Source organism: Harpia harpyja, chromosome 4 (genome assembly GCF_026419915.1).
Source record: "Harpia harpyja isolate bHarHar1 chromosome 4, bHarHar1 primary haplotype, whole genome shotgun sequence".
NCBI lineage: Eukaryota > Metazoa > Chordata > Aves > Accipitriformes > Accipitridae > Harpia > Harpia harpyja.
The window spans coordinates 57,199,744-57,224,293 of NC_068943.1; the positions used below are offsets into that span (position 1 = coordinate 57,199,744).

Below are 24,550 nucleotides of genomic sequence, written 5' to 3' on the forward strand. Positions count from 1 at the left end.
TGCAGTGTTTACTGGATTGTAAGAAAAAGCAACACCTGTGGCTGAAAGCTTGTTGGGCCACTGCAGTCCTCATAGATGTTATTTTTTCAGTGTATGCGTGTGTGGTTTGCTTTGTCCTGTTTTCTTTTAAACCATGGAAGAAGGAGCTCCATGTCTACATGGATGTTTTTATGGGTGCATGGTTAATAAACATTCCTGAAAACCTGACTGTAGTAAGCACGTAGGCAGCGTTCCAGGGGAGGGAAAACTGCTCAATGTAAGATGTGGCAAGTCAAACACAAACCTAAGAGGATCTTTATAGTAGATTATATCATACAAGTCTTACGGTAATTGAAGACTATAAATATAGTCCTGATCTACAATGGTTTATTTTGCTGTCCTTTAGTCTATGAAAAAAGACTAATTCATGTTATAAGGAAAAAAGGAACTGATGCTGATGTAGTAATTGCTGAGTGTATAGAAGAAGTGTGATTTAAATAGTTAGAGGGTGAAAACAGATGGAGAAAGCATGGCACATGAAGGTCTGCTCTTCTATTTTTCCTCTTTCAATTAGTAGTTCCTTGTCCTAGGCCTGCTCTCTCTTCTCTTGTGCTAATATTCAGGATACATGATATGATCCTGAATGATATGATCCTCTATGATAGATTTGTAGCAGCTTTTTAATACAGAATTCCGTTAGACAAGATCTATTTAGTATCTCTAGAAATTGTAATGATACAAAACTAACCTTCTTAGTTTCTCATATACAGACGTCTGTTACAATAGTCCTCGCCACCTTGTCTCAACTCTAGTAGCTCTGTCCTTAATGATTTTCCTGCCTAAGTTCAAGGGTTGTGACAATTGTCATCATCTCACGCACAGTTCCTATGGTCAGACTGCTGTGGCATTCAGGTACCTACTTTGATTTTCAAAAGGACTGCCATGAGTTAGGAAACCAAATGTCTGTGAAAACTAGCCCCATAATAACCCTGGTCCTCAATTCATCCCTTGTGAAGAGCTTATCAGAGAGAAAGGTCTGTGAAATGTATTGTTTTTCTTGCCAGGCCTTGTCTGAAAATGGACTACAGCACATTCACCCTGGAATGCAGAGCTAATTATTGATGTCAAGAAACGCATGAGAACCTTACTAAAAGGAAGAACAGTTTGGAGTCACTCCCAGAACCAGTCTCAGGCAAATGAAAGCATTTATAGCAGGAAATGTAGGTAGGGTGGCATCAGATATGCTATTCCAATCTTCCATTTCCACCAAGATGTAGACACACCTACAAACACTTGTGATCTATCTTCAAAAGAACTACCTATAAGGTTAGAGACCCTATTGATACAGTCAAACAGGTACAAACATCAGAGCTCTTCCACAAATACACTGACTAGCACCATATACCAGAGAAAATACTGTTCATAGGTGGGCAGCTGTACCCTTGACTGGGCACAGGGAAAAATAACAAGGTCAAAGACTGGTAAAACTTTTTAGTTTTATTAAAAATTAGCAGTTGCATCCCTCCTTTGCTAAGCTGGGCAAGTTTCTGTTGTTTGGTTCTGCGGGGTGGTTTTCTATTTTCCTATGCCATAGGGTATTTTTGGGTTAGTGAGGTCTGAAGGCAAAAATAAGCAGCAACCACAAAGCAATTACCAAGAAAGCAGGCTGAGCAAACAGGGTATCTTTTTGCCATGAATCTTCCTTCCTCAGAATGACAGACCAGGCTTCAGCAATCCTGTCAACTTGCGTGAGATACAGGAAATGCCTGCCAGAAGCTGATTTCCTCTGGATGTCTTAAATGGGCCTGACGATGCAGTGTCTGCCAGCCTGTTGCCCCTGCAAGGCTGTGTTTTCTTTGTGATAAGCAATACTAAGGCAAAAGACCTTCATGTTCATTAGCTCAGATATAGGTATAATTAAGCAGAATTGAAAAGAAGCTTTAGCTCCAGATTTATTTTTAGACTGAAGAGATCTGAATAAGAATTCTTAAGAATAAGGTACCTTATTAGATCTACAAACAGAGTTCTAAAAGTTTTGAAGTTTACTAGCACTCAGAAACATCAGTCTCCATCCAGAACAGTCTACATGCAGAATCTGACATTAACTTGACTTTCAACTCCTGCTTAAAGTTTAAGACTTAGAAGTTTGATACATACAGTCAGCCAAAAGTATAAGGATTGATCAGGTAAACTGATCCTGTCAAATAATAATGTTTATTTCAGTTACAGCAAGCATAAAGTTTCTCTTATATTAGTAAGGCATAGAACCAAGGACTGAGTATATTGCTGGAGGTTAAAAAAGAAAAACCTAAACAAAACCACTTCAAAGCAGTAGTTCAAGTAAGTAACCCATGGATCCTTTTCCTTCTCCTGTAAGATTCTTAATTAAAATACAGGTCAAATCAGCAGTGTATGACACCCTAGCAACTGCTTTGGAGACCTAAATGAAGGGAAACAATGGTCCTAGAGCAGATTTTTGTGGAGAAATTTAGCAAAGGTCAAAATCAGGTGATAAAGAAGTTGAACTGAGATTGCTTTGTGTTTGAAATACTGTGGGAAGAGACTTTTCCTAATACCACTGTCACTGAGTTGTACTTGCTTTCCGTGTGGTGTTTCCATAGCTGTCTGCATTCTTCCCTTCCTTAACACTGAAGGATTATAAAGGAGTGGATCAGGTTTCCAAGTGAGTTCATTTCTTTCCTTAAATCTGTGGCATTACTTGTATAGGTGAACAAGCAGTAAAAAGATCTGGTAAAGAAGAAAGTGTAAAGTTTGTCTTGGGAAGACTTTGAAGTATCTGAAGATACTGAAACACAACACAGGCTGAATGGTAGGTGACGGGTTGAGCTCCTCACTTGTAGTCAGTGACATGACTCTGTCCCCTGTTAATGGTGAAATTCTTGCTATCAGCTGTGGCAGCAGGGAAAGGTGTAAGGTACAACCTTCCCAAGGTAGACCAATTACTCTAAGCAGCACACACTAATATGGCATTTTCTGTGCTATAATTTAGTAAAATATTACCATAACACAAGTGGAAGAATGTTAGTTTGTTAGTGCCCACTATAGTATTGAAACTTACTACCCACCCTCACCCCCAACCTAGAAGCCTTAGGACATCTTTCTGGATGATCCTGTTTTCTCTCAGTGAAATGCTAAAATTTCTGTTTTGTTTTGAGTAACAAATTTCAGTTGTCTGTCTTCTCGCTGGCAGATCATCTTCATTTTCCAGTCCTAGCAACTGCCTGAATTGCTTTGATCCACTCTGTACGCTCTGCAGATGAGGCTGCTTGCAAGTAATAGTGGATTTCATTTGCTGTGATGATTTCAAAGAGGATGTTGTCAACATCATACTTCTTGGCTACAGCGAAGAAATAAGGAAGTCATCTCTAAGAGAATAAAAACTTGTATTTACAATGTTTCTTCGTTTACACACTATAAGGGGATTTCCTTCCTTTCTACAGCTGTGCCTGATCAGGCCTTTGCAAACAGATTGCAAGATTAGGTCCATGAGAAAGGTCTCTCTCTTGGAGAAACAACCCATGAATTCTGCACATTTCACCTTCAGGAGTCTCTGGTTAATTGATCTCCAATCATGGAATGATCTCCAATCCTGCAGACAGGTCATATTCCCCAAACCCTCCTGTGCCTTGCCAGCTACAAAACCAAGACATTTAAGTTTATGTCACATCCAGAGTCTCCGGTTCTTTTCATATCTGCCAGCACAGCCTACAAAAATGCTGAGATGCCAACAGACTTTCTTGCTGGGTATGATAGTCTGCCTCTCCCGTGGAGAGGAGAATGCATGGAATGAGTGTTTCTTGTTCCTCACAGCAACGCTTAACCATTGCTGTTCCCACAACTTCTAGTTTTGGGAGGGAACAGAATGTGAACAGTAATAATTTGTTGGCATAACCATTTCTAACATAAAGCTTCCATCCCAAATTCATCAACTAAAAAGAGCAAACTCAGCTTACTTTGTCTAAGGCCAGTTATCCTAACATAGGGGTGGTGTCATCCTTTTGACAAGTCTTCTCTAAACAACTGACAAAACACAAGATTCCCTGTTGCTACCTTTACCAGTATCCTTCTCCAGCAATAGAGAGACTAGTTACTGGAAGAATTACTGAATCATTGCACATAGATTGCTTTTGAATAAAAACAACTTGTGATTTCAGGCAGATTGAAAGAATGTACCAAAAACTTATTACACAACTCATTCAATATGGTTCCTTACAGTCTGGCATATCTTCCACTGCTGTCACCACGCAGCCTCTCAAGTGAATTGCTCCTAGTGGTTCTTCTCCCTGGCAAGGACATGAAATCAAAATGAAATACAATACTTCTGAAACTATTCACATGTTATATCTGCTACAGCTCCAGAATGGAAAGAAAAACATTTGCTGACTTCGTATGTCACCTGGGAAACCAGGGGATCCTCAGTCTGTGTGTGACATGGAAGGTGGCATGTGTGGTAGGTGGAAGACATGCAAATAAATAGGAAATCTCTTTTTGGGATTTGGAATTCAGTATCTGCAGAGTATTTAGCATGTCCTGAACAAAGGTACAAGAATATAAGCCTTGTGCCAACTATAACTTTTCCTTTGATGTCACAGTGAATAGAAACAAAAGATTAATTAGAAAAAGAGTAGATCTTAGAAGTAGTCTTACCAAGCAGCAGGAGCAGCTATACCCTTATTTACAATTTGGCTTCTTGTGCACTTCAGGACTGCGATAGGCAAAGAAGGGGTGAAGATGCATTTTTGTTGGCATAAGCCTGAAAGAAGCAGTCCCTATAAGCTGACACAGCTCAGCCCTTTGGGAGTGGAAGGCAGGAGCGGGAAAGGCAAGTTGGGAATAGGGAGGTCAAAAACTCCTCAGTGTTGATTCTAGTGTCTAGGCTGCCCCTGCCAAGGGGCACAGGCACGGCTTAAAGCACCTGTAACCCACAACACAACGGCACTGCTCCTGCAGCAATGCAGGATGAAATAAAACCTGTGGGCTCAATCTACCTGAATGCCAGCTTTTGTGGGGCAGGTTTTTTCAGTGACAATGCCCTTTCCTTTCTTAGGGCAGGGTTTGGCCTGTTAGAATGACATAAGAAATGGAACACCATGTCTCAGCCTGACACAGAAAATACCTCAATTATAAACTGCAAAATTACTGTATTATGTTCATTTGAGCTTATGACCTAGTTCATTTTAATCAAGTGAGAGCACACATTAATTCTAATTAATCACAGATTAGAGGTGAGAGCACAGTTCAGTGCTGCCTGTTCCCAGGTCTGACTTGGCAACCCCAGAAACCATCCTCCCCTCTGCTTTTCCAGAAGGTGGCCAGGCAGCACAATCACAAACAGCCCCACTGTCCTGCTTGGTCTTCCTCATCACACATTCCCATGCAAATACTCCATTCAAATATTTCTGCAGGAAGGCAGCTTTAAAACAAACAGGGAAATAAACCAAAGTTGACCAAATGTCTCTTACTCCAGCAGGATCATAGTAGTGAAGATAAGCAGGGTCCTCTCTTAAAACAAACTTTCTCACTTTCCAGTTCTTCCTCCGATGTCCCTAGGAAAATTCAAAAACCAGGAATGTTATGAACTGCTTTGCCTGCAGGTGCTCACAGTCAGCTTACCCACACATGAGAGAACATACAAATACAAAAGGGAAAAAGATTTGTATTTTGGACAGGAAATATTCACTGGAGCAGGACTTGAATCTGGGCTTTCTGCATCCCACTGTTTTGCACAACTGGGCTACCACACTGTTTTCTCTTTTTATTTTTGTACAAAGTAGAACAGCTTCAACATGGGAGATTCCCCTAAACACATCTCATAGTCTGGTAGCTATGACACTCACATGAGGTCTGTGAGAACTGGGCTTAAATGTTTGCCAGAAAACATGGCTGCAAAATGTCTTGCAGGAAGGTACCTTGAACTATTGGCAAGAACGAGCTGAAGGTTCTTCTCTCCCTGCAAAGACAACAACAACAACAACAACAACAACAACAAAAAAGGCTTATCTGGCTCAACCACCCTGGAGAGGATTTGTGGCTGAGAATCTCAAGCAGAAATAACACCACCTTCTGATATGGATATAGATGCCTGTCCTGGTTTTGGCTGGGATAGAGTTAATTTTCTTTCTAGTAGCTGGTATAGTGTTATGTCTTGGATTCAGTATGAGAAGAATGTTGATAATAGTCTAAACACTGCTTAGCAACATCAGTGTAAGTCAATCATTTTTCAGCTTCTCATGCCCAGCCAGCAAGAAGGCTGGAGGGGCACAAGAAGTTGGAAGGGGACACAGCCAGGACAGCTGACCCAAACTGGCTAGAAGGGTATTCCATACCAGGTGACGTCATGCCCAGTATGTAAGATGGGGGTAGTTGGTCTGGGGGGGATGGCTGCTTGGGAACTAACTGGGCATCAGTCGGCAAATGGTGAGCAATTGCATTGTGCATCACTTGTTTTGTATATTGCAATCCTTTTATTATTATTGTCATTTTATTATTGTTGTTATTATCATTATTAGTTTCTTCCTTTCTGTTCTATTAAACTGTTATCTCAACCCATGAGTTTTACCTTTTTCCTTCTGATTCTCTCCCCCATCCCACTGGGTAGGGGGGAAGTGAATGAGCGGCTGTATGGTTAGTTGCTGGCTGGGGTTAAACCACGACAATGCCTCATTGTTTTTAGCACATCTAGATTTTCCCCACCCATCATTTCAGTCTTGGAAACAGGCATTCTCAGCAGAAGCAGTGACACTTCCAAGCAATGATCCACAACTCACTGAGGGTGACCAAATCCAGACTAACACCGGTGGAAGACTGTCATGAATCACTTCCTCTCGGCATTTCAAAATAATAGTTTCTCAATTAACTACGCTGTTTGCAAGAAAGCTCTTACTAACTAGGCAGAGGTGAATGTGACAGGGTAAAAGTTAGCAGCAACACCCATATCCAATTTCTTCCATTGCTTTTGAGTTATCTGATTAAGCAAGAGACAAGTGAGCACCACCAAAAAGTTCTTAGGCTCCCAAGGAATATTTTAACAGTGGAAGTTCAGACTTGATATTAGGAAGCATTTCTTTACAAAGCGAGCTATCAAACACTGGAACAGGCTTCCTAGAGAGGTGGTCAATGCCCCATGTCTGTCAGTGTTTAAGAGGCATTTGGACAATGCCCTTAATAATATGCTTTAACCTTTGGTCAGCCCTGAAGTGGTAAGGCAGTTGGACTAAATGATTGTTGTAGGTCCCTTCAAACTGAACTATTCTATTCATTGAAGAATCCTGGTGTTGCCTTCAGTTCACGACTACCTGTCTGTAGTGGCCTCAGAAAGTAAGGATTTTACCATGACGTTCACCGTATTGCTTAAAGTTTTGCTGGAAAGGAAGGTATACAGTTATGTTCCATCTTATGGATGGGACAGGATCAAGCATTAGTGACTGAAAGGACTGCTTTGCTCAGGTATGCTAAAAAAGCCTGTGAAAAGTGGCAACTGAATCCAGTTGTGTGTCCAAAGGGACACTGGATTGGCAGCCTTTTTACCAGTTCAGTTCTGCATTGTACCAATGACTTGTTGCATCTCCTGCTTTAGCACTCTTTCCTAATTAAAACTATAAACTGTCTTATTTCGTAATAAGAGCAATAAACCTTGCAACATTGGGCAAAAGCTCTGCTGCCATGCTACAGCAAACGTTCTTTCTGCAAAGGCAAGAGGGACAGAGAAGAAACCTGTCAAGTGTGGAGATGGCATAGGCTAGTTTCTCTCTTCTCTAAAGCTTTTAGGTGTAAAAGAGTAATCTTGTATCCATGCAACATCATCCCAGTGACAGGATGGAACATGTGCAATACTGACCTGTTTCAGCAAACATCCTTGTTTGACTACTATGCCTCTGAATTCTTCTTTCAGGACCACATCATCATCACTAGAATTTCCCTCGCAGAAAAACCCACTGTCTGGCTGCATGACCACAAGAGAAAATCCATAAGTTACACAGCTGCTGCATGTTTATGTACACATACAAATCTGGCTTCCCTCCACTCTGTTTTTTGCCACCCAAAAAATCAACTCTTTTACTGGAAAAATCTCCCAGTGAAGTTGAAGAGCTCTCCAAGTCATCATGGAAGCATTTCAGTGTGAAGCAGGAATACACCAATGGGTCTCAGGGCATCTGAAGAGAGCTGGAGCATCTGTGTATATGTCAGTGCCTCCATTCTCCATGATCCTGGGTGTCATATTTCCTCCATGATGGACAGGCTGCCTCAATCCCATGATGTCACATGTTTTTCAATGCACACGCAGCAGTTCATATGAAGCAATGCCAGCACAGCCAATACACTCCAGGCTGGCCATCCCTGCTACAACACACCCTTCCTCTTCCGCCATCCATCACAACCATTGAGAATTTGGGAAGAAGAAATACTCCATCTAGGCTGTCTTCTCCAACCACAAGAACTGCCCCTAGTTTTTGAAATTTGCAATTTTCTATAGCTGTGATGTTGTGATGTGTGCACTGAGCACAGGCTGTCTCAGGATCCATGCATCACATCCATTCCACACCAGATAAATTGTGATGCTACTTACTGAAACCTTACATTATTCAAATGATGTAAATGTAGGTAACCATTCGTATGGCTCTGAGTAAACATCTGTGGTGCCTACTTGTATGACACCAAGTCAGACATCGACCTGCTGTGATCTCCTCACACCACATTGGTATTGAATCAAACTAGAAACAAGCTGAAAGTGAACAGAGTGCACATGGGCTGCTAGAAGTGTCCAGGTAGCCAGGAGCTGAGATGGCCACAAGGCTGCCTTCACCAGCAGTATCTCTACTTCCATTGCTGCACAGGTAGTCTCCCTACCACAGACACATTCTAGGAAAACAAATGAAGTAATGGGAGAGTTATTTTGCTGAAGTCAAGTGATTCTATGTGGTAAATATAAACAGAATTGTAATATTCAAGCATTTTTACTTAACAGAAGGCATACTTTTTTATTAGTGTAAGTTCATAAGCCAAACATTTTTAAAACAGTATTTGACTGTGATCGTGATATTGCAAGTTCTTCAAATCAATCTACAGAATATGAAGCAATAAATTGAAAAGATTGGGTGAGCTACCCAGGACAGGTGTTACTGGGGGATATTAAAAACTTCTGCTTCTTCGCTCACAGGCAAGCTATGTGCACACATGTGCTGAGTCAGATTTGATGGCTTTGCCCAAAAATGGGTTTGTAGCTTGTGCCACTCTGAGAAACCCCATGATAATGAATTACTCTCCTCCTTTCCACTGAATCATCAGGAAAACTGATGGCTAAATTCTGGTCACTGCTAAAATTACCAGGAGCAAAGTCTAACTTAAAAAGAACCCACCTTGATCTCAGCACTCAGTTCATACTTAGAAGAGTGCCAGAAAAAAATGTCCTGCCTACAAATATTAAAGTGAGCCAGTTCATTCTGAGTATCATGTAGAGAATGACAATTAACATGGATCTCTCCATTTCTGTACAATCTTTCCTCCAGGACTTAAGAAGCCTGACAAGAAGCCTGAGAAAAGCAGAGCATCAGTAAGTCTGAAACAATAAAAAAAGAAACAGAATACAACACTCACAAAGTAATAGTAAGCATCGCTGAGATCTAAGAAGGGGGTGTCTGACAGGCCCTCGGCAGCAGCCTTGGACGTATCCCCTGCAGGCTGTAGGTAGCCTTCACTCAAGAGCGAGGAGGCAAGCATGAGACCTTCTTTGCGATTTCGGATGGAGTTGCTGGACACCAGCCAGTCAATCACACAGGTGCCTGGTTACAAAGGAACAAACAGTATCAGCCACAAATGAAGACAGACACGAAGAAGCTTAAAAATCCACAGGCGACAAGCCTACTCCATCTATTCATCAATCTCCTGAAAGATGTTCTTAGTGACAACACAGAGAGCTAATCTGGAAAGGTGCCTGGGTCATCCAGTGAGGCACAGCTGATCTGACTGATGGCAGGGGCCAGTACAACTCCTGTACACTGTACCTGAGGGAGAAGAGAGCTGGGAGGGGATGGAGGACTGAACTGGGAAGGGACAGGGATTGGGGCAGTATGAAGGACAGCCAAGCCTGGAGAAAGCAGTCTTCCAGGCTGCTATGTTACTGACACAGTGCTGTCAAAACAGGGTGACTTCCAACTCCAGCACCCCAGATTTGACTTGGAGCAGGACAGGAATTACAATGTGATACAGTTTGTTGATGAAAAATTCAGAAAGGAATAATTCTACTGGAGTTAAGTGTTTCATGCAACTTTCTACAAAGATCTACTTCCATCTTTCTGGCACTGGTTAAATTTCTTCCTCCTCTCTTGCTTACCATGGCCATAACTGAACACTTTTTCAAGCTTCATCTTTTGAGCACCTCCTGCGTTGGTCAGGAAAACATCTGCCAGGTTTTCTTCTCAAACTTCTCTGTGCTCTGCAGAGCTTAGAGCTGTTTTATCTATCTTTAGCCTCTTGGCCCTGTGCTCCCTTTATCGTATGGAAAAGAAGGACAAGAGCTCCTTACCTGTAAAGCAGTGATTGAACACTTTTTTATCTTTTTCCAGTTTCAACTCCTTTATTCCCTTTTCAGGATCTTTCATGGAGAGGTACAAAGCACTGTGCATAAAAAGAACCACAGAAACTGTTAGCAAATAAAAAGCTTTAGCTAGTTCGTACAATATCATTGTCATTCACAGGGTCTTCATGTTTTGCTGGCATATTGATCTCTGCAGAACTATAGCATGGCTTAGTTTAATCTCCTGAAAAATTTACGTTGCAAAGCCTAAAGGCCTCACTACATCACTGTCACAGCTGCAGGAGCAGAGTGGGGAGTGCACAAATGGCTCACCACACCCCCGTATTTTGAGAATGGAACAACTTGTGGTGACTGTAGTGTGAAGAGAGGAACACCCACTGCTGAGGCACCTTCACAGGGCCCCACAGCCTCGGCGCTGATAGGGGAGCTCACTGCTTTGCTACATTCCCCCAAAGGTCCTTGGCTGAGCAGAAAATCTATAACTGTGACATCTCCAAGCCTGTATGCTCTCAGAGGCCCCAGGTAACCTCAGTGACCCCAGTCTGACTTCCTTCCTCCCACCCGCTTTTCACTTGCTCAGAACTCTAATTCCTTGGAGCTCTGGAATGACAAGAAGGACGAATATTAAATGTCACAGGCTAAGTCCTTTGGCCTGTTAGTCAGGGTGATCCTCTGCTGAAACCTCTGAAGTCAGATTTAGTTGGATCTTGGCCCTATGCAGTTTTACTGTCCTCTAAGGAGCACTGCAGGCTCATTTGTATCTTCGTATTTACTGCTCAAAAGCAAAAAATAAGTTGTCCCTGATTCTTTTTAAGTACTGACAAACAGATGGCTTCCTGTGTGTGCCCTTTATTTCTTCTTCCCCCTTTGCTAGTTCCAAGTTCTCTGACAGGCACCACTCTCCCCTCACTATCCAAAAACTAGGCTAACATCAGTGTTTCTCTGAAAAGCAAACAAAAGGTTTAAAATATTTTTGCAATAAATTATATATTGTATAAAAATGCCTCTGCTGGAAGAATCACACTTTGGCTGGGGTCTCCTTTTGCACTGCAGTGTGCTCAGAAATCTCCTTATCAGCAAAATCCTTTGATAAATAAGCATGTTTTGGTAAAAGATGATGTATTAAAAATTATTTTCCCAGTTCTGATTGCTAGCTCATTTCTGCCACATTGTATGCTCTGAAACTGCTATGACATGCAGAAGGGACTCTGAGGAAAACCAGAGAGGTAGCATGGGCAGACATGCTCATAGTTCTTCCAGACTGAGCTTACATATCTCGCACACTGCCTGTGGATGGAAGTAAATGAGGGAGCAGACCTATGAGAACAAACCTCAGGTTGATTGTTTCAGGCAGTCTGATAGACCTTCTTGTGGATTTTCTGGCAAACCTTTGGCCTCCATCTATGCAATGAATTGCTTTCTTGATATCCCGTACCCAGGCATCTCTCTCCTCCAGGTAGGCAGCTTGAAAAAAGTGGTCCTGCTGCTTGGCTGCAGTGAGCTTGAAGACAAACTGGAATGATAAATATTTTATTAAAAGTTACTTTGGAATAGCCAGTTGGGCATGATTAACCTAGTACCACCACCACATACAGCCCACCTGTGCCTAAGGGACTACGGAAAGTGCCTTAGAGCCACAGTTAAAAAACTCTGAAGAAGTACATGAACAGGCAGTGCAGATAACTGACTCCTTTTGTTATTTCCCTCTGAGCAATCCTGACATTGTCAGTACAGCCACGGTGAGTGGCACTGATACAGCTGCTGATTTTAACTTTTGCTGGGGAGTTCAACACAGCTGAAAGGCTGAAGTGCCCAGCCCCTGCAGGCTTACAGTGGGTGTAAATTCATCTTAATGTTTATAGACATGTGGTCAGCCTGAAGGAGGAAAAAAAAAAAACAAACACATCATGTTGCTCAGCTACTGATTCACAAGGGGAGAAAAGGTCACAGTCACATTGGATAGTAGCTGAACACATTTGCAGCCTAGCAAACCTAGCTTGGTAGGGAGATGATACATCCAACCCTTGGCTACACCTTATGATCATCTCCTATGTAAACACATCAGCAACAATGGAAAGACTGTATTTCCCCAAAATGAGAAAAGGTCTTTTAAAGGTAGTTCTAAGCAGAAAAAATAACACCTACCTGAAAAAACCCCACAAAGTTCACATTGTTTGATCTCATTTTCATCCAGTGATCTTTTGGGTGGAAAACCTGGATCTAATTACTCAGTCAAGAGGGTTTCCACTTCCTCTAAAATATAGTTCCCCGTAAGTGGAACTGTAATTTGTTCCGTAGTTGTATTAGAATAAATACAACAGGTCCTGACTCAGCAGGCATGTAAAAATGACAGGCTAATCAGCAAGCAAACAGCATGGCTTTATGAGGGCAAGTAAAGTAGAAAATATTGTCAAAGAACAGAGAGTGGTGAATCTACAGCAACGAAATCAAAACACTGAATGAGTCTACTGAAGCCTGCATTTGTAAATGGCACATTTCTGAACATCCCTAATATGCATCTTCCAGATTGACACCCTAAAATTGTGCAGAAGTCCTGCTGACTTTCATGGAAGACAGATTTCAAACTTACAAAGCATTGGGTCCTCAAAAACCCATTTCAGACAGAAAAGTTACCACTTCTTATCTGACACTGTTCATATTTCCAGCAACACCCACCTTTTCTATCATGCAGTAAAGAGCTACATCCTGAAAATCAATGTACGGTGCATAGGAAAAGCAAACAGACAGATCTCTCCAAATCCCAATATCCAAGAGTCATGCTAACACACCAGATTAGCAGAATGAAATATCAAAGCATTAAAGCAAGCTTTTACCAAAGGAAAAATCAGCATTCTTGAAGTCGAAGAGCTGAGAAGCATCGTACAGTGAAATCCTAAAGAAGAGTTTTCATTTCCAGTACACAGAGGAGACTGGGAAAGCTTTCTCTTAACTTTAGCTTTCAGAAAGCTAGGCTACTAAGCTAGACATCCAGGCTTCCTCTGAAATTGGTGAAGAGGTTGAGTGTCCAATCCTAGAAGTGACTAAGTCTCCCTCTGATGATGCGTATCTGTTTGTGCCTTTGAGAAAATTAAACCATTAGACTGAACTAAACAACAACACTTTAGATAGTTTAAGTTAGGACAAATGAATCTGACTATGAGCAACCATACATGATAATACTATCCACAGGAAAGCCAGAGGGAAAACAGAGAAAGCACAAGTGTAGCAAAATTAACATCACATTAAGAATGATCAAACTTCAGATCAAGAACAGCGAACAGTGGTAAATGCGTTTTGAAATATAATCTCAAAATATGCAGTTGCAGCCTCTATTGAACAGGCTATATCTCTGTTTAACAAATCCAAGATTGCTTCTTTTCCCCTCAGCACCTGCTTTTTACAATTGATTTAGTAAACAACGTGTGTTGGTGATGAGCTCTGAGGTTTCAAGCTACGCCTGATGCAGATACACAAGCCAATTCAAAAAGCTGAAATCTAACCAGATGAATATAAAAGTCTGCTCATGGCTCAATAGTTCCTGCTCGAAACTGGGCTCAAATGAGTGAGACTGGACTTAAAACTGACCTAATTTTCACCGTACAGAACTCCTGTGCTAAAAATATACTTTCATTTCTAGCCATATGAAGTAAATGTATGCAAACCACTAAGAATCAGAATAATTCCCGTAAGAGGAAGAACTGTATGTTTTGGCACATAACCAATGAGAAGGCAGGATGGAATGCAGAGGCATTGGATTCAGCAGTATAGTAAAGCTGTAAAATGTAAGATACAAAAATCAACATACTACATTTTCAAGGAATACATGTAGAAATTTAGGTTTAATCATATTGGGCAGTAACTGCTTGTAAGAACAATCCCAGTGATGGCATTGCTCATATGAATGAGCATGTTGCAGTTTTGACTGAACAGTGCAAATTTTAAGAGAAAATAAGTCTCCAGGGCTGTTGGTCTATGGGCTTGATCTCACCAACTCAATAAGGAGGATATGCTCCAACACCTGCTGATGTTGTTCGGATTGCTTCCACTGACTTCAGCAAACTCTGCATCAGATTTTACTTATGAAAAGGTGTTTTGGGTGCCTCAACCCCCAGGTCTGAGATCCTTCCTTTTATCTGTATTCTCCCTCAGAAAAGGCCCCAGCAACTAAAATGAACCATAATGTAAAACTCATTATGTAAACTCATAATGTGAAATGAAGCGAAATGTAAAATTCATTGCAGTCAAAGGAACGATCCTCAAAGACTTCATCACCCTTTGATACAGATGTAATGCATCTTCTGCAAACTGGTACATTCTCAAGCAACCCTTAGGGCAGGTAAGGATCTCTCTCACTCTGCCTTCAGCAGACATCAGATACTTAGAATCATAGAATCATAGAATCATTTCGGTTGGAAAAGACCTTCAAGATCATCAAGTCCAACCATTAACCACGCCCCCTAAACCATGCCCTGGAGTACCCTATCCACTCGCTTTTTGAATACCTCCAGGGATGGTGACTCAACCGCTTCCCTGGGCAGCCCATTCCAATGTTTGACAACCCTCTCAGTAAAAAAATTTTTCCTAATATCTAACCTAAATCTCCCTTGCCTCAACTTGAGGCCATTTCCTCTTGTCCTATCTCCAGACACCTGTCAGAAGAGACCAACACCCTCCTCACTACAACCCCCTTTCAGGTAGGGGTTCAGACCTCTCTGCCTGTTTTGTAGAACGCACATACGCTGGCGAATTATTTTTTCATTATTGTTAAATGTGTTACTGTTCCTGACATTCCCAAACAACTACTATAGACCAATACTGATGTCAGTGCCTCTGTGGGAGTTAAAAAAAAACAAACAAAAAAAATCCACAAAACTGTTTGAAAAGGAATGCTTTGTGAGAAAAACTTAATTCCTACCATTATAATGTAGGATCTGTGATACTCTTGAACATAGTACCCTTCTCCCCATGCATTATACCTCATGTATAGAGTAAGGAGTGCTGTGCTGAGGCTTGTTAATTAGATAATGTAGGAACATGATTTCAAATCAGCAGAAATAGAACCAAATGTGTGCAGATATACTTATTTCTGTTCCTTTATTTGGTTATTTAATGTTCCTGCTCCATGCTCTAGTTCCTAGATGCAATTATGCTTCACCTTTATTATTTATGGTTTGCAAAAGATGTAAAGCCAAGTGCTGTAACAAAGAGCTCCCAGCGGGCGCCCAGGCAATGCACTGACACACAGCCATGCTGGCTGAAGCAGAAGGTCAGATCTGAAGCTGCAGGGGTTAAGCAGTAAGGTTTGCCCAGCCATGCCCAAGGGTGTCTCAGGCAGGAGCTGTTAGCAATAAAGAAGAGTAAACGGGCTTGACCAGCGGTCAATCTCAAACCCTTTTGAATCAGTTGGACAATCACCCTTGCCAGCTCAGGGATCAAAAAATCTATGATGGACATGGGGTGGTGTTCTGGTTCCAGCTGGAGTAATTTTCTTTCTAGTAGTTGGCATAGTGTTATGTCTTGGATTCAGTATGAGAAGAATGTTGATAACACACTGATGTTTTCAGTTGTTGCTAAGTAGTGTTTAGACTAAGTCAATCATTTTTCAGCTTCTCACGCCCAGCCAGCAAGAAGGCTGGAGGGGCACAAGAAGTTGGGAGGGGACACAGCCAGGACAGCTGACCCAAACTGGCCAAAGGGGTATTCCATACCAGGTGATGTTGTGCCCAGTATATAAACTGTGGGCAGTTGGCTGGGGCTGGGGGGTGGGGTGGATCAGTGCTCAGGAACTAACTGGGCATCAGTCGGCAAATGGTGAGCAATTGCATTGTGCACCATTGTATATTCCAATTCTTTTTTTATTATCATTATTATTTTCTTCCTTTCTCTCCTATTAAACTGTCTTTATCTCAACCCACCAGTTTTGCTTTTTTTTCCACGATTCTCTCCCCCATCCCACTGGGTAGGGGGGAAGTGAGTGAGCAGCTGTGTGGTGCCTAGTTACTGGCTGGGGTTAAACCATGACAGGTGGGAATGCATGATTGTGCAATTCTCCTTCCAAGCGTGATAATACAGTCTCCTTCTATGGACAACTCCCAGTACCTAGAGAGAGCTAGGAAGCAGGTAGCTCTTGATGAACCTGCTCTGGGTGGGATTTCCAAGGTAATGGTCCTCTAAAATTTTTTGTTCCCAGGAGAAGCAGCCATCTACAACTTCTTTAATTCAGCACAGGGTTAACAGCAATCTTTATTCTCTGCCCCATCCTTTTATTGTACTGCCTCAAAGAGAGCTTTTAAGTTAAGACCCCCTTTTTCTTAACAGATGTAAGTCTAAAAAGACTCCGTAAGAATCAACTTTTTTTTATATATAAATATGGGGTCTACACAAAGAAAGAAAAAAAAAAAGAAAAATACAAGAAAGAAAGAAGTAGAAGAAAGAAAAGAAGAAAGGAAGGAAAAAGGAAAGCCAGCAGGTCCAAACCTGACACCAGGGACCCTGACTCCCCTTGCCACAAAACCTAAGGACAGATATAATTCTCCCCACTTTACTCGTATGAGAAAGTGAAGCTTACTCTCTCATGCACTCTCTCACACTTTCTTTCTGTTCCAACGCTCTCAGAGACTTCTCTCTTTAGTCAGGCATCCTTGCAGTAAATTTCTTTGAACTGTAATTGGAAAATCTTCCAGATTCTGGGGGAGCCCTTTGTCAGAGGAATTCCTGGGGGGGTATAATGCCTATTTGATGCAACTGAGCTGCTGAAATAACAAATGACTGACTAAAGATATGATTCTTTGCTCATACTAGAAATGCTGTTTTACCAACAACTATTTTTCAGGAACCTTATAACAAAATAAGTATGCTTGTACATTTACCTTCCTGTATCTTATTTTCTGTCAAATAAGACTCTGAATTTGTGAATATAGTGATCTGTGCATTTCACCGGGAATTGGGACCTCAGTCTGTGCACTTTCTACCCTCGACCTTAGAGATCCCAAATGTGTAGGCAACATTTGAACTACTTTCTCTAAATCAGTTTTGCTTTTTGCTCGCTTGCTCTGAGTGTAGATGTGACTCTTAGTCACTTGCAAAAGCCCTACAAGAAACATACAGTATGCAATTAATACAGATTGCATGAATGTGAAGTGTGTGGCATTGGGTAGTTACCAAATGGTAATAAAAAGGTTTGGAATTACAGCTTTATGTGGGCATTTGTGTCACAGCATTTATCTCCTTCCTGTCTGAGCAAGCCAGTTGTTGCTCTGTGGCAGTAAATGAATGCTTCCACTGCTCATGAAATAGCTTCCCACATCTTTATTCTGTGGCAGCTGGATTTATATTTAATACAGGAGTTGCACCATTCAGCTGCTAAGTGTCCTCACAACAATATAATTTGGCTCTGCTCTCTGACAGACTGAGACTTAAAAAAAAAAAAAAAAAGGAAAAAAGAAAAAAAATCACTTTCTGAATTGCTCCTCTTGAAGTACCCTGAATTTTTCCTGAGCAGTCACACCTTTCAAACATGACACAAGTCTAAGCCTGCTTGTGACTTTCTAAGGCAAGCGAGAGTCGCCACTAGGATAAGTGCAAGGAATTTGTAACCACCACCCTTGTGCCCCTTCAGTGCCTCCAGGAGTATAAGTATACTGTCAATAATTGTTATTTTAAAATAATGGTACTTACCATTCTTTTGCCAAAATCATGGCATGGGCTGTTAATAGAGCTTCCTTTTAGTGGGACCATCCCTTTGGGGCTGTTGTCAGCCTTCCGCTTGTAGAATTCAATTCCATCTTCTAAAAGCACAACCCACATCGGCTTCCAGGTATTAAACATGCTGCCCTGCATCAGTAAATCACCATGTATATTATGTTCAATAAATCACTCTTCACATGATACCCACTGAAGATATGACCTTCCAGGGAGTGTCTGACTGACACTAAAATAGCTATAGTTAGTGTCTCAACGGGAACATACCACAACCACACCCATCTTACTATGCAGTTAAAAACCATTGTTGTTATTCTTCTGACCACCATTAATTTCCCCTTGTAGTCACCCCAGCCATGAGTTTTTCCAAAATCGCATTGCCTGCCCCAGCAGGTGTTTCTCTTCAGTATCAGTTAGTCCCAACCGGTGTCTTCAAGATGACATAGTGGCAATATTATGAATAATCCTCAAAATTTCTGGATGTGAACTGGCACATTAGGACTGCCTCATTAAGTTGGGCATCCTGTGCTGTATTTAGGACTTGATGCTACAATACAGTCAGTCACTGAGGCTTGGCTCTCTGATAAGAAAGCACACATCTCAGAGGATTTCTAGACATATAAGAACAAAGTGTAAGAGTAATGAACAGTTTAAGGGCCTGAGGCTGCAGATCTCCAACTGCTGTGTTGAGGAATTGAGGTGCTTCATTTCATCTTTTAAAGCTTTTACTTCCTATTCCTGAAACACAGCTGTTAGATGTAAGACATACAGAGAAAAAGATAGGGCCAGATCCTACATACAGTGAAACACACAGCAAAACTCTCAGGGACTTAGAGAGGAACAAGCTGTCTCTCCGTGTTCAGCACGATTAACCACTAGAACTACTAAGACTGTAGCACTCTAGTTAGATGGCCTCTCTCGTCCTGCCTGCAACCAGCTTCAAAAGTGGTCACAATCCCAGATACCCAAGTGACTTTACTGCTCAGCCAAATGAACATTTAGATATGCTGAATACCAACAGCTCCTCTGAAGAGTTACCAAAGTACAACCAACATTTGTGGTCCTCAAATCAGAGGCCATTCTTCAAAAATATTAACTTCCCTTGCTCTTTCTGTTACAAAGAGAGACGTAAATTTATCCTCCCCATCCTACAACTCCATCCACAGCATCCCTGTCCTCCTCAGACCATGGTGGCTGAGCAGTGCTAAAGCTGCAGACAGAAGCAAAGCAGACACCTTTGTGCTGTGCAGATGGCTTGTTTTGATTTGTTAAACCTAAGAGCTGGACAGAGTTAGTTACACTTGCATTTTGTATTTCTGCAGAAGCAAATGGGACAGAAACATGCCGAGTCTTTTGTTCTTATTCTCCAAATGAAACCTTTGTCTGTCACATCCTTTTTTGCTGCCCTACCTTCCAACAAAGGCCTTTTGCACTCTGAATCAGACCTTATGTTCAATTACAGGGTGGGGAGGGAAAACCGTCAGCCGAGATCTTATTAAGAGTAGGACCTGCTTCCAGCCTCTGCAGCCCTCACTGGAAGCAGAAGGTGCCCCACAAATGAATGGTACCTTCTGAAGGAAAGTCACTGCCCTGGGGGTTCTCTAGCTAAACAGGAAACTAAAAAAAGTCTCATCTCGGTACCACATATGGGTTGACTGCTGTTTTCTTTTGATTCTGGGTTGGTTTTTTTAATAAGCCATAAGAATTTACCATTTTCTGAGAGGCCAAATTGACATATTGGTTGCTTTTCTGCTAAGAAATCAATTCAGATGATGAGCCAAGACAAGAACTGTTGCAATTTCCTTTTGTTTGTGGGTTTACCACAGGTTATAGTACTTCTGCTCATAAACAGACAAGTCCAGTAATTCCTGAAGACGAGACTCTGTCATGTTCTGCCAATGGAAGCCACCACAGAGCAGTGTTAGACTGGCAGTCTCAGATCCACACCACCAGCAAACCCAAACACGGTCACATTGTTCTCATCTAAAACATCTCATGAAAGACAAGCAAGCAGGATGCTGGATTTTATCTTCCTGGACTAAAAATCAAATTGTCACACCTACTCCAAAGACTGCAGACACAGACGGATGTTCAATGAATTGCTCCCTGAAATCATTAGCCACTTTAAAAACACAAACAAATTCCCTTTGGTAGAACAACTTCTTTTTACAAGATCTACAGCACTATAAGATTAAAAAATTAGCTGTTTCTTATGCTCAGAAGATGACACAAAGTCCCCAAAATATACAGAGGTTTAAGCTGACCTAAATCAACGCTGAAGTCTGAACCCACATTTGCTGGAGGTCACATTGTCCCAGTTAAAGCACTGATCCCCAAGCACAACACTGTTCCCCAGCCTAATGTAAATATCAAGAGGAGAAAGTCAGTGACAAATGGCCTTCACTCTCTGCAAAGAGAGCTGTGGCTGCATGGATGACTCCTTTGGGAGGTCAAATCCTTGGTTTCACTTTACAGGCATAAAGGAGAGGAGGAGAGTACATAATTAGCAGGTAAGGTTAATCAGAAGCACGCTCGTTCTTGCTGGAAGCTCTGGTTGTAGAACGCACAGCACCCTCACTGATGTATCAAACAGCCGGTACTCGTCTGATCTGTATCTTCTGCTCCTTTTTCCCTCCAGCCCTTCCTCTAGCATACTGCTGCTCCTCACCACCAGCATAAGCTCACTTCTGCAAGGACAGAGCCATCTATGAGGCTGTTCTAGGAAACGGGCACAATTTCCACTTCCCTGTTGCCATTGCAGCAGCACCGAGCAGCAACTTTAGTAGTACCTGCACAGAGAGACTTTTGGGGGAACCAGCACCTATAGGAATGTGAGGCACTGACACTGGCACATCTGTATGCATCTTTTTCCTGGCATACCCAGCTGGGCACACAGTTTGGGATTGTCCCAGTGCCTAAGTTTCCAGCCATTCCCCTGTCATGGAGGAATATAGATCATGAGCCACTTCTCTATATATCAGGCCATTGGAACTAGATATCTGCAATCTACACAGCACGAATTTGGCGCTCTCCTTCCTCATGACAGCATCACTGCAGCTTTGCAATTACTTTATGAACTTACTTCCTTTCAGTGTCAGTGGAAGTAAGACTGAGGAGTGGCCTCTTCACAACACTGGTCCCAGATTAGAGATCCCTCCAGCCAGCTGTTCTAGTGAGTGAAATTCTCATTTTGATGAGCAGAGATACCACAGGAGAGAGCTCTTCTCTTGCTCTAGGACTGACACTGTTTAGTTAGGCTGCTTTAAGCCAGACTGATGTCACTATAGATTTAAATGGAAGTCAAGGCTTTATCCTATGGGCTTTACCACAAAAGGCTCCAGAGCAGAGGTTGCTGTGGAGCAGCGACTGCCTTCCCAAAGAAGGGAAGTGCCTGTGGCCCCAAGCATTGTCTCTAGGCTAAGGTGATCAGACCTCTTTAATCTCACTATGCTTCCTTGATGTTTAACTCGGAGATTAAGTGCAATCAAGTAGGCTGTGGCCATTTCAAGCTGTTACCTATTTTGCCAAGCTTCCATTAAGGGCATTAGGTTCCTTCATAAAAATACAAATCTTTTGATCCAAAGGTACATCTGAGATATGTGCAAAACGTCTTTTGTAGTATTCTGACAAGATATAACTGCTAACAAGTACCTCTATAATCGCTAACACCACATTGTTTTACTGCTCAAGGAATTCTGTTCATTTGCCCTTTCTTTTTGGAAAAAACGATCCTTGTTTTAATAACTGAAACCAAAGTATGTTTCCCTACATCTCCCCAACCTCTTCAGAGTTAGCTTCCTCCTCCACTCCGTCCAAAACTGCCCACTTACCTTCTTAACCAAGTAGCCCTCCCTTATGCGCATCGGTTCTCGCTCCATGTCTGAGGCAATCCTGCTCTCAGGTCTATCAGCGCTGGCAGTTAAGTTCCTCTGGCAGCAAAGTCCGTGGGCTGGCGTTTTTACAGTACAGCTGCGTCACTTTCACAAGTTCCTCTGCCTGCTAATCACATGAAAACAAGCCCATTTCCTCTTACAGAGTGAGAGATAGGGAAACGCAGAAGCACATGTGTATTTATAATTTGCCTCTGACAGAACAGGCAACAGCCTGACAAAAGGCTCAACTGTACCAAATACGGCCAGCCTTGATGACAGTGACCTGGGAGATTAAAAAAAGCATTTTACTGCCCAATCCCAAGAAATCAGGCCCATTTTGCAAATACATGAACTCTAGCAAAACAACAAACAGGGTGGCATGCTGTGTTGCTGCTCGGTGCGTGCCAAAGGGATCTCACAGCCAGGTTTCCAACTCACTGGTTCTGTCACTTCATCCCGTCTTTGAAGTCTGACGCCCAGTGGGTGAGCGCGTAGGGTCTGGCAGCGAGCCGGAGGGCCCTCACTTGGTTAATGACGATGCACCCTCTGCTGATACAAGAAATTTGTTTATCGGACTTCATCAGGTTTTGGGGTTTGGTGCTGAAGCCTCCCAAAAAGGTTACCTGTCAAATAAGCATAAATGGATTAGACCAGCACTTTACATAAAGCACTGCAGAATGTCACTTTCTACGAGCATCTTTTACTTGCTGCAGAGCTCATTTGGCTATATTTGGTAAAAGATAAGGCAAAACTGTAATTTTCCAAAAGTTGGTATATACCAGAGCCACAATCCCTCTTCCCCATACAGAAGGAAGGGTGGTGGTATATGGGAGGCAATAAGGAGGCTGCTGCATTGCCAAGAGCATTCTCCCATGCACAAGACTCCAAGTCACTTTTACAGCTGAGCCTGTTGAGATAAGTGTTGAGCCCAGGATTACTCCATCTGTCACCTCTGCTGCTTGTAAAGATCCCCAAACAGGGACTTTTTCTGCAGACATTCCTGCTCTCCATTTGACTCCCTCTGTCTCAGCCTTTACTCAGAAGTACACAGAAGTCTGACAAGGTCTGTGATAGAGGATCAGAAGGTTAGAAGAGCCCTCAAAGACTTTCTCTAGCCATTCCTCACTGATGGCTATTTAGTGGTTCTGCCACAGATGAGACTCCACTCCTTCCTTGGTTACCTGTATTAGTGCTTCACTATCCCAACTGCTGAATGTTTCTCTTCACTGAACTGAGATTTTCCTTTCCAGACCTTTCTCAACTAGCTGCTGCTTAAATGACCCCTCCAGTCTCATCTTCAGGCAGAGCACCTGTTTGTACCAGCAATCTCAGGCTATACACTTCGCAGCACATTCTGCCCAAAGCATACCTTTTTGTGACGATGAATTTATGCATCATTAGGTTGTTCAGGTCTTGTTTCTGTAGATCCTACAGTCTCAGTACATTGTTCCTTCGCCCACGTAAATCATGCTGTTGTGAGGATCTAATTGCTATTAAAGGCCCTAGTTGCTGACCAAGCCGATCATCCATTAGGCAGTTTGCAAATCAAACATTCAATATATGCTTTCCAATTCTCTGGCTGTCAAGTGTACTTGACATCAGCCAACAGATTCTAAAATTATTAGAGGGACAGAAACTCACACATAGCTAATAAAAGCTTCATGCTCTTTGGGAACAGAGCTAAAAGTAATATTTTATCACTAAAAAGTGAGCAAAAAGCTTTGTGTCACATCTACAATAAAGAATCTGCCTACCAGTCCCAGGGCCTGGAATGAATTGAAGATGCATTCCAGAGTTGAGATGATCTGAGTTTCTGAGTTATATTTCTGTTAAGGCTCCTTTCATTTCCCATAAGCCTTAAAATGATGGACTCAGGAGATTCTTCCTGTATAATGTCTTTTTTGGTCAGTAATTCCTTTTTCTTTAAGAAGGTGAATATTTCCTTCTCTTCCCTTTCACTCCAGTGGTTCCATCTTTGGGAAAAGGCACACTTTTTTTTTTTTTTCCTGTGATTGGATAACACAAAAATACAGGTCATAGACAACCACAACTCAGATTAAATACCTTTCACTGTATGGCTGGTAGCCAAACTATCCCTTTATTAGCTGGTTTGAGGCCATAACGCTACAGAGCCGGGGGTAAGCATTAGAGAACAAGAAGTGGCTCACAGTTAGCTCTTCCTTCTGTCTCTACCTTGCTGCCCCTCAGACCTGAGGAAAGGAAACCCTTTCCACAGCTGGAAGGGTTATGGGGAACAAAGACAAAGAAATCTGCCAGCATTTTCCTCCTCGCAGGCAGCCTCTGAGCAGGTTTTCCTGCTCGCCTGTTCCTGCTGGTTCAGTGTTTGTGCTGAGTCAGGATGACAGGGCCCTGCACGATAAATTGATGATATAAAATGTCCAAGGACAGATCCTCTTCAATAGAATATCTATATGACCTTATA

General features: G+C 42.1%; 1 protein-coding gene across 2 annotated transcripts; it reads right to left on the minus strand.

Moving 5' to 3' along the window:
• Positions 1–1,455: 1,455 nt before the first annotated feature.
• PLEK (pleckstrin) lies at positions 1,456–24,113 on the minus strand. Of its 2 annotated transcripts, XM_052784151.1 has the most exons (11): positions 23,862–24,094; positions 22,546–22,730; positions 22,066–22,234; positions 18,212–18,367; positions 11,866–12,047; positions 10,523–10,614; positions 9,595–9,779; positions 7,838–7,942; positions 5,463–5,546; positions 4,214–4,283; positions 1,456–3,337 (listed from the first exon to the last, which is right to left on the minus strand). In XM_052784151.1, exons 3-11 carry the CDS (start codon positions 22,111–22,113, stop codon positions 3,198–3,200), a joined length of 1,062 nt encoding a protein of 353 aa, XP_052640111.1. In that variant the 5' UTR covers positions 22,114–22,234; positions 22,546–22,730; positions 23,862–24,094; the 3' UTR covers positions 1,456–3,197. The 2 variants fall into 2 exon arrangements, with proteins under 2 accessions (XP_052640111.1, XP_052640112.1); XM_052784152.1 differs by lacking the exon at positions 18,212–18,367 and having other exon boundaries at positions 23,862–24,113.
• Positions 24,114–24,550: the final 437 nt, after the last annotated feature.

Coding starts and splice junctions, on each gene's coding strand:
- PLEK (XM_052784151.1), bottom strand. CDS start 22,113: ATGGAGCGAGAACCGATGCGCATAAGGGAGGGCTACTTGGTTAAGAAG. Junction 10,615..11,865: donor CCTGAAACAATCAACCTGAG/GTTTGTTCTCAT, acceptor TTTTATGCACAG/TGCTTTGTACCTCTCCATGA. Junction 3,338..4,213: donor AGTGGAAGATATGCCAGACT/GTAAGGAACCAT, acceptor TCTTCGCTGTAG/CCAAGAAGTATGATGTTGAC.